This window comes from Ylistrum balloti, unplaced genomic scaffold (assembly GCF_031769215.1).
Source record: "Ylistrum balloti isolate Yb309-2 unplaced genomic scaffold, AGI_CSIRO_Ybal_v1 Utg370948, whole genome shotgun sequence".
NCBI classification, from domain to species: Eukaryota; Metazoa; Mollusca; class Bivalvia; order Pectinida; family Pectinidae; genus Ylistrum; species Ylistrum balloti.
This window is the reverse complement of record NW_026782534.1, coordinates 372,120-387,543: the sequence shown is the minus strand read 5'-3', so window position 1 is coordinate 387,543 and position 15,424 is coordinate 372,120. Positions and strand designations below refer to the sequence as shown.

The window sequence follows — 15,424 nt, the reverse complement described above, 5'->3', positions numbered from 1 at the left end:
GTACTGGTACATATCCTCTGTTGTTGTCTGGCTAGGTACTTTATAACAGTATCATTGTCTGCATATGTATTGACAATTTAGGCCTATTATCATCAACTTATTGGATTTTCAGTATGTCTGTCTTGTGACCACAAAAGAAGCAAGATAAGGGATTCATCTTTGTCATTCACATCCCACATTAAAAAATTAAGTTTCTAAGGAAATGTAAGACCATCTGGGGCAAAATGCAATGAAATCAGAGATTTAGTTTTTGTCTATTTCTTTTTTATTACAAAATTTGAAATTTTGATGGATTTTGGGAACTGCCAGTTACACTCTCAAAAACAGTGATATTGATTTGAATACACTGTTTGAAATAATGCACTTCAATACATAGAACACATTATGCTGATCGAATTAATCAAGACTTACTTTTCAGAATTTTTCTATCATTAGAATTTTAGTAATTTCTGTGAAATTGTCAAGAAGATTGCAACTATCCATTTTGGATTTTGTGATTTCAATTACTTCATGTTACTTAGCATTCTGGTAAACTGGCTGAAAATTTTAAGCAGATAGGACCATTTCAAATATTGCTTAATGATTTTTCTTTAATACTAATGGTAGAATCAGTGAAATTGACTTGTAATCTCCGTTTCTCTATTGTGTCTTTCTCAATCTGTTGGCATAGTCCATAGTATATTTCATGAAACATACCGAATACTTATAAAGCATTTGATTTACTAAACTTTATGAACAAGCAAAAATACTTTTAATTTCATTTTAATAAGCACAATAATTCTGTTAAATATTATGACCTGCTGATTAATGCTAAAGATTTTATGCTAGTAAATACCCTTTAAAGTATAATTTAAGAAACTTGAGAAAAAGTATAACAGTCATCAAAGCAAGATTTTTAGCAACATATGTTCGGACAAGAATATAACACCATACACAAGACTTTCCATACAACAGTTTTATTCAAATGTGCAATGTTTTATTATCTGAGAAATAGTATTACAGCTACTTAAGAAACTTCAATGGCAAATACGCTTTGATACTTTATATTTTTTCCACATTTGTAGAAGATATTATTTCTGAATATTATTAAGACCATTAATACTTCTACAATAAATCAATAACTTTTCATGAAAAAAAACCCAGAGACATATTAGCAAATATTGTTACTATCAGCTTGATACCACAATACAGTTTTAGGTGTTTAGTTAAGAGTACCAGTGTTAATTTAGACATGGGGGAAAATACACACACAAATTGAATACATTGTACCCGTTTTTATATTTTAAATAATGCAAAATTTACTTTGGCATCAATTTGTATTGTGATCCAGAAATTATAGAGTTTTTAGACCAGTATTAATTCTCAGATTTGCATTATGAATCAGTCCAACAGAGCATATATACCTGGTAAGATCATTTCATTGGCTTGAACAAGGACAGTGTTAAACACATACAATGATCCTATAGAACTTCAGTATCATCCTTATCGTATGTATACAATATCACCAAGTGAAGCAACTACAATGAAGAATTCTTAAACAAACAACACCTGTAAGTCCCATTTTCAGTCTAGTCTTAGTTCTCTGTTTTAGTCCTTAAATTTAAGGGGGAGGGTAATTACCTAAACAACCTGCTCTCAAATACATGATGAACTTATCAAATAAAAACTTCAACCTTCATCCTTAGTTTCTTTTTCTATAATTTAAAAGAGTGCTTGAGATTAAAGTACAATGTAGTCCAGGAAAGTATTTCAGTTTTCATTCTCACTTAGTCATAATATATATATAGAAGTCATTTAAATTGTGTTCAGCTCAAGACTGTGCAAAAATCTAAGCTGGCACACAAATAAGTACATAGTACACTTGTATATCATTGCTAGTGGAATGATACCTTAAAAAGCCTGAATAACATGATTATGCAAAAAAAAAAAAAAAAAAAAGAAAAATAGATGAAATTTTCCGGTTGAATTTGCAGGATACTTCTTAATTCTTACATATGCACAGCAAACAATGAACATGTGAGTTTCCTCAGTTAATTTATGGGGGATAAAAACAGGAAGATTTGTTTGTACAAGTGATGATTCAGCCTATATAATACTATACAGGCAACACCTTCTTGTCTCTTTCAAAAACAAGACAAAACCAAAGATAATCAAGTAACATTAACATATATACATGATCAGTCAGAGATAAAAAGTCTGAGCTTTGCAAACGGATTCTTTACTCTTCTACTGGAGGCCTGATCCATGAAAACAAAAATTGTGACTATCCCAAGCATTTTTTAATGATGGGCCTCAGTTTCTTGACCCCACACTGTCCTGGCATGTTGCTGGTGGAGAACAAAATCACGTATTTCCTTTCAATTTCCAAATACTTCTAGTGGACAAACTTAGGGGCCAATGGAGTCAATACTGAAATGAAAAGCAACAACAGCATGTAAGTGTTTCATTCATATGCCTGCATCCTCAATCATATCTTCCATGAAATAAACTAGTAGCAGCCTGCTAAGACACTCTCTTATCTAATAGAATATTATGTAAAAACAAGAGGAGGGTAATTTAAAATTTTGATCTGTTCCCCCATTAGACCCCATCCTCTGTCTTCATAATAAGGATTGTACCTTCAGAATGCACAGTTTCTATGGAGCACTGGTTTTAAACCATAATATTTAATATAATATCAAGTAATTTGTAAAAAAAAAATAACAAATTGGTGTGAGTTGTCGAGGTTAGTGGAAACCACAGTACTTACCGATCTAATCAAAGGGTTTTCAATAGTAACCTTCCCGTGGCTGCTGGCATTTCCAATTTTCTTTTACTTTCATTTGATTCCTCAATGCGATCAGTATGGCTTGAATAGTGAAATAGTCTTTCCAATCTCCTAATAATTTAGATAGTTTCACCTGTGAAATAAATAGCATGTATAAATCTAACAAGAGACCACCACAGGATTTCGACACCCACCATATTATCATTTTATTGGTTCTAGATAAACTGGAATTTTTCCCACTTTTTCAGTTCTTTTCCTCTTTCTTACACTTTTGTCAGCCATTTATTTTTCCCAATCACTCCAAAAAGCAATATAATGCATAAGAAGAGACCAAGAGCAACCTATATACAAAATCAGAGAAAGACCCATCTTATTGTCTTTACAAGAATTACTACAGCAATAACAAACTTTAACTAGGGAAATCCAAGACAACCACCTGTCAGACACTTCGATGTTTTTCTTTCACTATCAATCAATAATTTGTGAATGTTCTATTGTGTACTTCTCAAAAAATATTGATAATCAAAATCCAAAATGGCTGTCTGTCACCACAAAAATAGATATTCAAACACAATAGGAAACCAAAGGTAACCTAAATATGAAATTTAAGAAATTTTCTCATGAGGTGAATATTTCTATTAGGTGCAAACTAGATAAATATTCATCCAAAAACAAGAAATATCCTTAATATACCTTAATATACACAAATAGTTATCATTTGTTTTTGTAACTGTACTCACTTGAAAATGTTAATCAAACAGGCAGCCAGTATTGCAGAAAAACTTATAACCCTTAGGAACCTTTTCAGTAACATTTCTTTTTGTACGACTTTACAAAAACTTACCGCTCCTTTCTCATCTACACAAGGTAAAGCTATTTTACTCTTAAATGTTACAGTGGGCTGATTCACAGGGTAATCTCTGTCACAATGTATGTTTACAGTGTAGATTTTAGCATCAAAGGGAGTCTGTAAAAGGAAAAATTCATAAGCTGAAGGTGGCCACAGCCTTTATTCATATACTCTCAACGATGGCATGGTACTGAGCATATCAATAACTAGATGGTAATTTCTCTTCATAAAAACCAAGTAATTTCTATATCATTAATAAAAATCTTGTTATACATATATAAGTAAAAGACCAACATGGTTTACATTAATATTGCTAGAGGATTCACATTATAATTTTGAAAACATATCAAAATGGATCTGCAGTTTTCCTTTATTGATTATGACAACAAGAACATGTACCTACATGTATATTATAAAACATTACTTATCATCTATATTACTTTTAAGATTCAAGATATATGAAACAAGAGATCTCAGAGGGATCTTGGCACCCACCATTTGAGGATCTGTTTTCAGTTCTTGAAGACTTGTTTATTTTTTTTTGTTTGTTACAGGTGTTGTAAATGTTCATGAACTGGTCTTCATTGAATGTACTCAATGATGGCACAAGATATTTTTATCAAGCACCTATTAGCAAATATCATTTGAAAAAGATCCCAAAGCATTATTAGATAGCAGTCAGTTACAGGTGAATAATGGACAATATGCTTGTGCTGTATTACTGTCGACATCCAAGATGGCTGCCTGTGGGCCACCTTGATTTCAAATCAGTCCAAAAAAGGTACAATGCACAACTAGGGACCAAGGGAAACCAATATCTATGAAATATCAGAAGGATCCATCCAGTACTTCCTCAGATATAGCAGTAACAAGATTTTACTCTCAAAATCCAAGATGGCTGCCTGTCAGCCATCTTGATTTCGGATCAGTCCAAAAAAGTATGATGCACAACTTGGAACCAAAGAGAACCTGCATATGAAATTTGAGAAAGATCTATCCAGTACTTTCCAAGAAATAGCAGTAACAAACTTTTACTTCCAAAATCCAAGATGGCTGCCTTTCGGCCATCTTGAATTCGGATCAGTCCAAAAAAGGTACAATGCACAACTAGGGACAAAGGGGAAACTGCATATGAAATTTGAGAAAGATCCATCCAGTAATTTTCCAGAATTAGCGGTAACAAGAATTGTTTACGGACGGACAGACGGACCATGGACGGCAGGGCGATTTGAATACCCCACCATCTGATGATGGTGGGCTAGTAAAATGTGACAAATGTGTGATATACAGAGGATCTTACATGGGCTTGCATTTATATCAGATTTGTGAAACAAGTATTTCATTTTTTTTTATTCTACTGAGCATCTGGCAGGATGAAATGAAAAAATTGTGATGACTTTCATAAATCTCCTTTGAAATGGAAAAATGTAAAATTCTGTTTATCACATAATTTAAGATACATGCACATTTTTCAAACATTTGTGAAAACAGCATTTAATTAGACCGATGCTTGAACTTGGCAATAGTCTCTGTCTTCATTTCTTCACTATGTATTTAAGTGAGTAGCCTGGGTAAAGCAATTTAGTGAAAGTAAATATATAGTAGAAAAAAATGGTTGGGCTCTACCAGGTCTTATTACAATTGTAGTGAAATTGTACTTAATGGTTGTTAGCAGGATTGTGATTTGTTGAAATGTGTACATGTGTAGTGATATGCTGATAGTTACATTAGTTGGTCCTATGATGGTACAGGTCCAGCTCGATAGTGTATAATCAGAGTCATCTTCAAGTCCCCATGATACTGTTCCATCACCACTTCCTTTTTCGCCACGTTCCAACTCATTTAGAAGTCGAAAGTTTCTTGGAACAACAACACCTAAAATTTAATTAGATTACAATGATTTAGTTTCTTTAAAGATAGCTCTTTTTCAGTCAGCTTAAGAGCCATTTTAACTTCATTTTAAGTATTAAGTTATACCAAAGTCTTATCACCTCTGATTTTACAGCACAAGTATCATTTTCAGACTCTATCAGTGATCACCACTTACCAGTATCTGTAACTATAAAAAGCAATTTTTCAGAATTTTATTATCAAATCCGTTCAGCAACAAACCATAAACCACTGATATATATATATTGCTACCAAAATTATTTCACAGTTTTGTGATAAGTGATGACTTTAAGACATATGGTGTTAAATATCCACCCTCTGGGCTTACAGGGTTAGTACAGCACACATTGAACATTTAGCCAAGTTTTCATCCACTTGGACTCTAAATCCCAAGTAAACAACATATGGTCAGATAATGGTTACCTATAGTAATTTTCACTTCACCCTACAGAGATCACCATTTTAAAAATTAAAGCCAGCAGAGAAAAAATCTCCAATATTCGATAAGCTAAAGTGTATGTTGCAGTTCATCAACCAGGTTTTGTATGGATCCATATAGAAGGATTCAGAGCTCTCCCAGCAGATGAATGAAGTATACAACAATTTGAAACATAGCATCAAAAGTTCATCCTCTTCCTTTCTGGTTCATTTTGAAAACTGTTCCAAGATCCAAGAAAAGTGAAGTCAAATAATTACTTTATTAAAAGTACCATTTTTGCTGACACATTTCTCTGTATCCACTGTGTCACTGATCAAACAGTAAACAATCATAACAGCTGCATAATCTGTTTTAATTGTTCACAATGTATTGATTCTACAGATATGATCCAATCACTGTGCATACCTTTTGGTATCCACTAAATAGTATTTTTTTGCACTCACTTAGTAATTAAGATCATCAATGGAAAGGCCACTTATGGAGTAAAGTATATTTTTGGGGAATTCAGCCATATCATGAAATATTATGAAACTGGTAATGGGCCAGTATTCTGCCCCATGGAGTCCCCTGAAAAAGCCCGGTAAAGAACACCCTAGATCTACCTAAATAGACTATAACGTAAGCTCCATTCCTGGTATCTTACTTATATAAGATATAATCACTCTACATTAGAGACTGCTTCCTGTAATCCTTTACTAATCAAAGTACTGAAAGTACTGGTATGCTAAGACCATTAAAACAATAAATTCTTTGTTATTAGCTTGCTATATACTGAAAAAAACTATATGCAAGCAGTACATCATTGCAGCCCATAAAAAATGACCAGCAGGTATCAGAAATAACAAGCATAGTAGTATTACTTATGTAATAAATGTCCCAAGTAGGCTCCAAGATGATAGGGAAGTTGTCCATTTCTTTGGATACATTGTAGGGAATGTTGATCTTGGACACCATATTATCACTTTAAAGACTGCGTATCTTATTGGTTTAAGATCATTAGCTAGACCATCATGCAAATAACATGCTACGTACAAATATTGGGCAGCTTCATTTTCCAGATTGTTTGTAAATGACTGCATGAGAGTGCCAATTTTATAAAACAAACATGATTTGTCACCATAACTTAAAATAGAAGATGCCTATTCTTCTGGAACACTTGGTCTTATTCTCCTTGTACTTTTTCAGGGAATCTTCAAGTAGATATTGTCTTTCTTTCAATTTCACACTTGTTTTGCTGGTTCTACAATTCTGTTGACATGTTTATATATTCTTTGTTCTCTAAAACTTGTCGCAAGATATTTTATTCCTCTTGTATTATCATTTTTTAACATCCTTACAGTGACCATGAACCTTGAAATTTGCAAGATGTGAATATCTTTTAGGTTGTGAAATTTGAAAGAAGAATGAGGGTAATGCAAAGGAAAACACACCCATGCAACTATCCGTTTTTTGACTGTGACCTTGATCTTGGACATCTGACCCTGAATTTCTTAAGAAACCGAATTCTCATAAGGGATACATGTTCCAAATTTGATTAAGGTATACTAACTGTTTTAGTCTCAATGCGTTTACAAGGTAATCATATTGTACTTATGCAAGTACTGTGACCTCTACATTCAATCCTCAAAATCATTACTATATCCTCTCCACATTGCCCAGGGATAACTGAAACTGTAATCCAAATGATAACTAATACCCCCAACACCCACAGCCTTAGTTATCTCCCCATGGTGACCTTTTGCACAGAAACATCCTCTGAAACACAGCGGCATGTGCACATATTCCCCGACATTCCTGCGAATTTTTGTTGAAATTGGTCCACAGGTTTGGAAGTTGACCAACATGCAAAACCTGTCTATATTGACCAGTTGCCATGGCAATCAATATTTCGAGAGAAAATGGTGCATGCACATCTACACATTGTCCCGAATATTACTGTAAAGTTTCATTTGAGTTGTCCAGACAAGATGTGTCTACAGACAGACGAACAGATGGATGGACGGATAGACAACCTGATTCCAGTTTACCCACCTTTTGGTGGTATAAGAATGCACAAGAGTGCTTACAAATTCCATGTGGACAGACATCATTGAAAAATAATAATGATAATAAAAACATGATAAAGATGCTTATATCTTGTTTTATTCAGTTTTTAGATACAGTATTCTTTCCATGCTTTGATCAGCAATGTAATCTTGTCATGTCAATATCCTAGTACAAGATTGCGTACACAAAATTGTTGTAGGTGGGCTTTTAAGATGAATAAAAAAAAATACATGCCTAAGTTTAAATGAAGGTTTTAAACAGAAGTCGTAATATGTTCAGTATACAGTGATTTTTCTAGACAATTGTAAACTATAAACTTGGTATACAGCGATCTTTTCTACACATTTGTAAACAACAAACTCAGTATGCGGTGATCTTTTCTACAAAAAGTTTTTTTTATATATATTGTATACACTAAACTCAGAAAAAAAATAAATAAGTAAACCTTTCTATGTACACTACAAACTCAGTATACAGTGATCCTTTCTACACAAACTTAGTATAACTAGTGAATCTTTCTACTCAAGTAAATTGAAGATTGTATACAAATTTACTACAAATGCAATATACAAAGATCTTTTCCACATTTTTTAAGTTTCTGCGATTTGTTGATTCTTCTTTTGTGATGGTAAATATATTGCCGCCTTTAGAGAGTACTGTGACCTTAAAAGGCAACATGGTTGTTAGCATCTCCTCAAGTGAATAATCATCTTCAACATCTAATTGGAGGCCGGAAAGAAGGACGTTTTTCTCCACCATAAGGTCCTCAAATCCATTGTTGGTCATAATAGCCAATTCCAAGTTAGAAGAATCAATAGAGATACCTTCTACCATTCCAGATTTCATTTCTTCAGGGACATCCACCTGCTGAAAGAGAGTAAGGGAAATAAATAACTATATTTCATTATTGCTATGATTATGTGCAAGAAATATACACTTCTGTATAAGCTTATAGTCTTGAACTTCCCAATAGGAGTCTATATTAAATATACTGTAATTACTTATTTTGACATTCAGGACTGTCAAATTATTAAGCGATGGACAGCTAGCAAAATAATAATATCTCGACCATGGTCATACAGAGATTGTGTAATTTAATTAATTACATTGGACCGTCATGTAATGGTAATCTAATTATTTTGAAAATACCTGTAATGGAAATGCCATTTTCATAACATAATTTAAATTTATTTAATTACATCATCATGTAATTGCACCCATGCCCATTACAAACATTAGCTGTCCTAACTGATCCTAAAATTAACTTTGGCTACTTCTATCACAAAATTAACTTTGGCTATGTCTATTACAAATGCCACATTTAGCTACAGTAGAGGTATTTCAAAAATGTATGTCATTGTAGCTGAAAGGACATAATTAATGGTTACTTAACCAGAACTACAGTTCTGAACAAACCACTACAAAGCCTGGTTAACTGTACTAAGAAAATGTCCTCTCAATTAATCAATTTCATTGATTATTGACATCTTATTGTTGTACTCACTTGAGTTTCTTAAAGTTTCCATTTGACTTTTAATAAGGCCCAAAGTGATAATACTGCAATATCTTAATTAGCTCTCGAGGGGTATTGGTTTGACTATTTATCCCATTTCATTCCATTCACCATGGAAGCAAAACTCTAAAACGCTAAAAAACAGTCGACAATTAATGACAAATATTGAGTCAAGGGCTGTGTAAAATAGATGAATCAAAAGTGTTGAACTGAAAGTGGATGCAGTTGACATAATACTGAAATGAAATGAACAAATACAGTACATATATTAAAAGTTCAGGCATAATAAGAATTGTACCAATTTCACTTTACACATTCACACTGGGACCTTACACTTTACACATTCACACTGGGATCTAACACTTTGCTAGGTTTATCCTAATCTTTATTAAAACACCTTCCGGGATTCAGATGTTAACTGACATCTTCATTATTCCCAATCTTTATATTGCAATCGTTCACATGCATCACTCTTCAACAGAATCAATGAGACATCATGTCAGAAAGACAAAAACTAAATTTAAGCTAAAACTATATATATTAACTTCACATGTAAACCTTACAATTGGCATACCTGTAGAGTTCCCGTACGATTTCATACCCTGGCCTTGGGGTACTTATAAATTATCTCCGATTAAAAATTTGAAAGAGCTAGATCTACAATAGCACGGACAGTGACCGATATTTTAAAGTAAAATCGATATATTACACAGATAGATTCCTAGATCTATTCACGGTAGCGTAAGTAGTACAGTACAATATTACGGATAAGTTTTTTTCTGCTTAATTTCCGATATGTTGGGCCACTGACAGAAGTGACTGCAATGAGACCATTATGAAACGATCATTCAAAAATAAATCCATTTCAAAATACTGAAATACTTTACGGAAGCAACAAAAATGTGCTAGATGCTTACATAACATTTTTCAAATGCATACTGCTTCAAAGCCAAAGGAAAAGTCTTGAAACTATTTTGAAAAAAAGTGCCATGGCAGCAGTGCCCAGCTTGCGCGTCGAGCCTAAATTCAATACATGCGATGGCTCATTTCAAATGAATTGTTGCAAAAATGCAATTGCTAGTTCAGTATAAGTATTGACATTAAATTCAGCTTATATATATATATATATATATATAGTGATACTTACCTACATAAGTTACCCGCCATCTTCTTTCAGCCGCCGTCTTCTTTCCGGGGCAGCACCGGGCACCCCGCCTGTTTCCGTCAAAATTTTATGCTACTCTAAATCATTCTTATTTTAGTTTCATTCTTATTTTCAACTACATATTTCAGTATTTTCAAAAGTTTTCAACAGTATTAAACGGGATGAAAATTTTCGAAAAAGAAAAAAAAAGAAAGATATGACACCCACAATGCATCGCGCGGAAAAGAAAGTTCAGCCGCCATATTGGCATCGCCTCGCGAAATTTACCACCATAAAACGTGAGTCTTTGTCATTGTATTTACAAATTTCGATGTCTGATTATCATTAATACACAACACAGAACGTTTTCTTGATGTACAAGTAATGAAGAAAATGTCGATAAGGTTGTTTCATTTAATGACTAGGATCAGCAACTTGTAGGGGCGATAATCCAATGATTACGGTAATGTCCGGCAGATGGAGTAGGAGTAAACTTTCGATTTATGAACCAATGAAAACGAAGTACTGATACTCAGGGCCAGGGGCGACAGCAACATGCTGAAGAGCATTGAAAATGCTCTTAGCATAAAAAGTGAAACTTATTTTTCTTTCCATCAAAAGGTATACATTGCAAACCAATTTTACAAATGATTAATAAAATAAGATCTACCTTACTATATTTACTATATGTAAATAACTGAAAAATCTCCTTATATTAAATGATACCTTTTTCAAAGAAAGCACACATAAGCATGAGTGAACTGCACATTTTTTACTTTTTGGTTTTAGGTTATCTCCCATTAACAATCAGTTAGGGACATTTTACAGTAGGGTCTTCTTATTGTAGATGGTGAATTCCTTATTACTGATGATTATCACAAGTGAGGCCTGATAGCTCAGGTACAGCATCAGCCTTTATTGCAACCTTAGAGAAGATCTGACTCAAAGTTGTGTGGTTTGATTCCTATCTAGATTGATTTTCTCAAAAAGTTACGACTGCTCGATCTAGTGTCCTCATTGTATCCTGAGACAAGGTACTCCAAACCTTGCAATTGCTCTGGATAGGGTCAAGTATCTTGCCTTAGCTGTATGTAACACTGATCACTTTCTTGGTTCTTTGTGTTTAGAAATATAACCTCACTTTGCAAAAACTAGTAATACTGCTCTGTGCTATGAAAACACTATAACAAAGACCAGAATTGATTGGAATATTAAAGACACAGGGATTTTGTCTAACATTTACATTGACAATTTCCCATTAATGTGATCTAGTGCCAGACTATCTGCTGACTGCTACCTCTACTGGATCATCAAGATAGATGGGAATATACAAGCATCCTGCAACAGAACCAGCTGGACTGCCACAAAGGCCAGGAAAGAGACTGGCTGATGACTTTTTATCTAAACTAATATGCAGTTAATTGTATTATGAACAATCACACTAAGGGTACTGAGATATCAAGTAATACCTCTCATCACACAAATCAAATATCAACCAGGCCTGTTATAAGATGTTGGTGAAGTCAACCAATGGGATCATTCTAACAAATTCATAAACTCCATTAAGAAAGTTCAGAAGAGGGTGGCATGGTTCATATTGAGGGATTATGGTCAAACCAACAAACACCACCACAATACATAGTCCTATATATCCTCAACTACTTGAATCTTGAAAGCCTCAAAGATCAACCTATTAAAGTCTGAGCTACTATGATGGAGCAGATTATCAATAATCTGACTGGCATCTTGTCATCACTTCTAAACCAGACAGGATCTGCAACCTAAGGGCATGGTTTTCAGTTTCTCCAACTGTACCATGTGAAGAGTTTCTTCCCAGCCAATATCATTTGAAACTCCTTACCAAAAGCATTCACCAGTGAAAGCTCTACCTATCCTGAATTTCTGAGGTAGCTGTTTTTCCTTTCTTAAATTGGATTCTCCTTTATACTGTTCATCCGTGCATGATCATTTCCTTAAACAAGCGGCAAGTAATACAAATACAAGCTTACAGTACACAACAGGCTCAAAATAGTATTCGCTATCCCAATATTTGACTTATATATACTGTGCTGTATACACTTAGTATTACGTTTCTATATCACTAGTTTATACGTTCACCACTTTTAATTGGTCATGTTATGGACATGCCTGCATCATAATCCCAGTATCATATGACCTGGTCACTAATTAATCGATCAATCAACAAACTTCTAACAAATTAATATTCATGCATTGCAATGTCTCTATGACGTGAGGTTGTCATGAGGAAGTGATGGCAGTAAAAAGATGATTTTTTAATACCTAAATGGGGGTGAAATATGCTTAAATAGGAAAAATCGTTTCCATCACCACAAAAATATTTGAATTACACTGATTACGTGTGAAACGACTCGGTAATGAATCCATAAATGCCTATGTTATAACAGTACCTTGTGATGCTCCTTTATTCGCCATTTTATATACGCCAATCTAATGGAGAACCGGAAACGGATTCCGGATTCTACAACCCACCTACTCTCGTGCTATGCGTATTGTGCGTTGCAACTTCATTTTAAAAACCAAATTAGGTTTCGATATAATTTATTTTTCATTATCAGTATTGCTATCTGGTTCAAAACTCATGTCATATTCTAAAATCAACACGCTGTCATTATTTTAACAATGAAACATTTTTCATATTTATTCTCGCGTATTTTATGAATGGGAGTGGTATTATATTCATGGAATACAACTTACATATATATGGCACGGGTTAACAATTCTTAGCAATTGATGTCAGCGTTTAAGACTTAAGTATCATGATGCGATCTTCAACACATGGAACGTAAAACCATGTAGATCTAACAGCAACAGAATGTACCTAGAATTGTTAACCAGATGGTCAAATATGATACGGTCAAGGCGGACGTTAACATTTTCCAGCGTGTACTAGGTTCATGTAAAAAGTACCGAATAAATGAATGATTAAATAAAATGTGTATATTTTACATATTTATCATCGAATGTACTAATAGTATCAGTCCAGACTATGTAAAAAATGAATAAACAAATAAATCTGTCCAAATTATGAAAAAGTCCCTTTCAACCTACCATCATTGAATACAGGGAACAATCATGCTTGTTTAACGTTATGTCAGGAATAAATCCCTCGTGGTGGGCTTATTCAGGACAGGAAGATGTAACTTTTATGTCACAAAAATGTGCGTATACCATAATAAATGTAGTGTTATTTAAAAGCCTATGATATGGACCTTGAGGTTCTTAATTTATTGTTTCATGAAATACTTCAGACACAACATGCACAGTACAGTAATCGTATTAACAAGGTCTCTGGAGTATTTTTTCAAATATTTTATTTAAAGAATTGCTGAGCAATCCATCAGAGTCATCGAAGAAAAAAAAATCTATGTATTTCGTTCTTGGATCCGACCCCTGACTCGATGGATATATAATATATCCGGAAAGGAACCGCTTTTATATTTACACTACCTTCATTTTCGTAATTATTATAAACTTGGGTAATAAAGATAAACTTATGATTTTTAAAAACCATTAATGTTTAGCACACGTTTACTTACCAAAAACTATCAACAATCCATAATTTGTACCAAAATATTTTTAATCCGATTATTGTCTACCGGAAGTGGCGTAATGGTAAACAAATATGGCCGACCAAACATTCTTTCTTGCCGGAGACCCGTCTGCTGTCGAATAAATTGTTCTGGAGTAGATCAGAAACGCATATATATAATGACTGAGGTAATTCTGTTCCAAGATTAAATTTGATAAGATTCGTTTTAGTTTAGAACTTGAAATTCTTACGATAAACCAGAAAGCGTGCAGTGCAGATGAGATGACACAACACAACAGTGACACAGGTCATATTTGAACTGTTAAATGATCACATTGACTCTGCTGACACAACTTTATCCATGGATGTAACTGTCACAGATTATCTCTTTCCCTTCAAAACCTGTTTTGTCAAACACCTCCCCCTCCATAATTCTCTGATTACTGACCATCTCTTTTGCCTGTATATGTTGTCTTTGACATTTGTTTAACAAAAAATAATCCGAAGAAAATATATATTAAAAAAATGATTAAATCCGCCACTGTCTAAGAGTGAGTGCAATGTGACCAACAATATGAGATGCAAATTAAGAAGTGAACTGTTTTGAGATCCTTGATAGGGATCCAGTCTGATGTCAATGAGGCCATGGATAATTTTGTAGAACATCAATTGCTGGATTCCAGATGGATCCTCCTGCTGAGTTTCTGAAGCATCCTTGTGACATGACTATACTGTGATTACTATTATAATCACAGACATACTGGCTGCCTTTCGTTAAATCTTTTTCAGGTTATGAGTGTTATAATTGGTTTGTGGGTTGCATATAACAGATCTACATCCAGGTCCTACTGCAAATTTTATGAGTCTGCAATAGTGTAGATTGTTCTATACTGTAACAGAATTAAATTGCAAGAAGACAGTTCTTTGATATATACAAGGAGGGGTCCAAGCATTGTCTCATGAGGAACTTCTGATAATACTTGAATGTTTTGTGTGCACCCTGCTATATTTGAGATTTATTTCAGCATCGAAATGCCTTGCTGTTGTATTTATAGTGAATTTTAAAGACAAATATTGCTCCATACATAAACATCTCAATGTGTTACGTTTCCTGTCATTACTTTGTTATATAAATCAAGTATCATAAGTACTATGGCGAGGCCAATATACTTCAATGTTTTCTACATATATTTGTTATTTTTTG

General features: G+C 33.7%; 1 protein-coding gene across 1 annotated transcript; it reads right to left on the bottom strand.

The window, feature by feature from the left end:
- Nucleotides 1–940: 940 nt before the first annotated feature.
- Nucleotides 941–13,107, bottom strand: LOC132559653 (uncharacterized). Its single transcript, XM_060224269.1, has 5 exons — nt 13,079–13,107; nt 5,344–5,492; nt 3,612–3,734; nt 2,750–2,900; nt 941–2,409 (listed from the first exon to the last, which is right to left on the bottom strand). The coding sequence occupies exons 1-4, from the start codon at nt 13,101–13,103 to the stop codon at nt 2,769–2,771; spliced, it is 429 nt and encodes a 142-aa protein (XP_060080252.1). The 5' UTR covers nt 13,104–13,107; the 3' UTR covers nt 941–2,409; nt 2,750–2,768.
- Nucleotides 13,108–15,424: the final 2,317 nt, after the last annotated feature.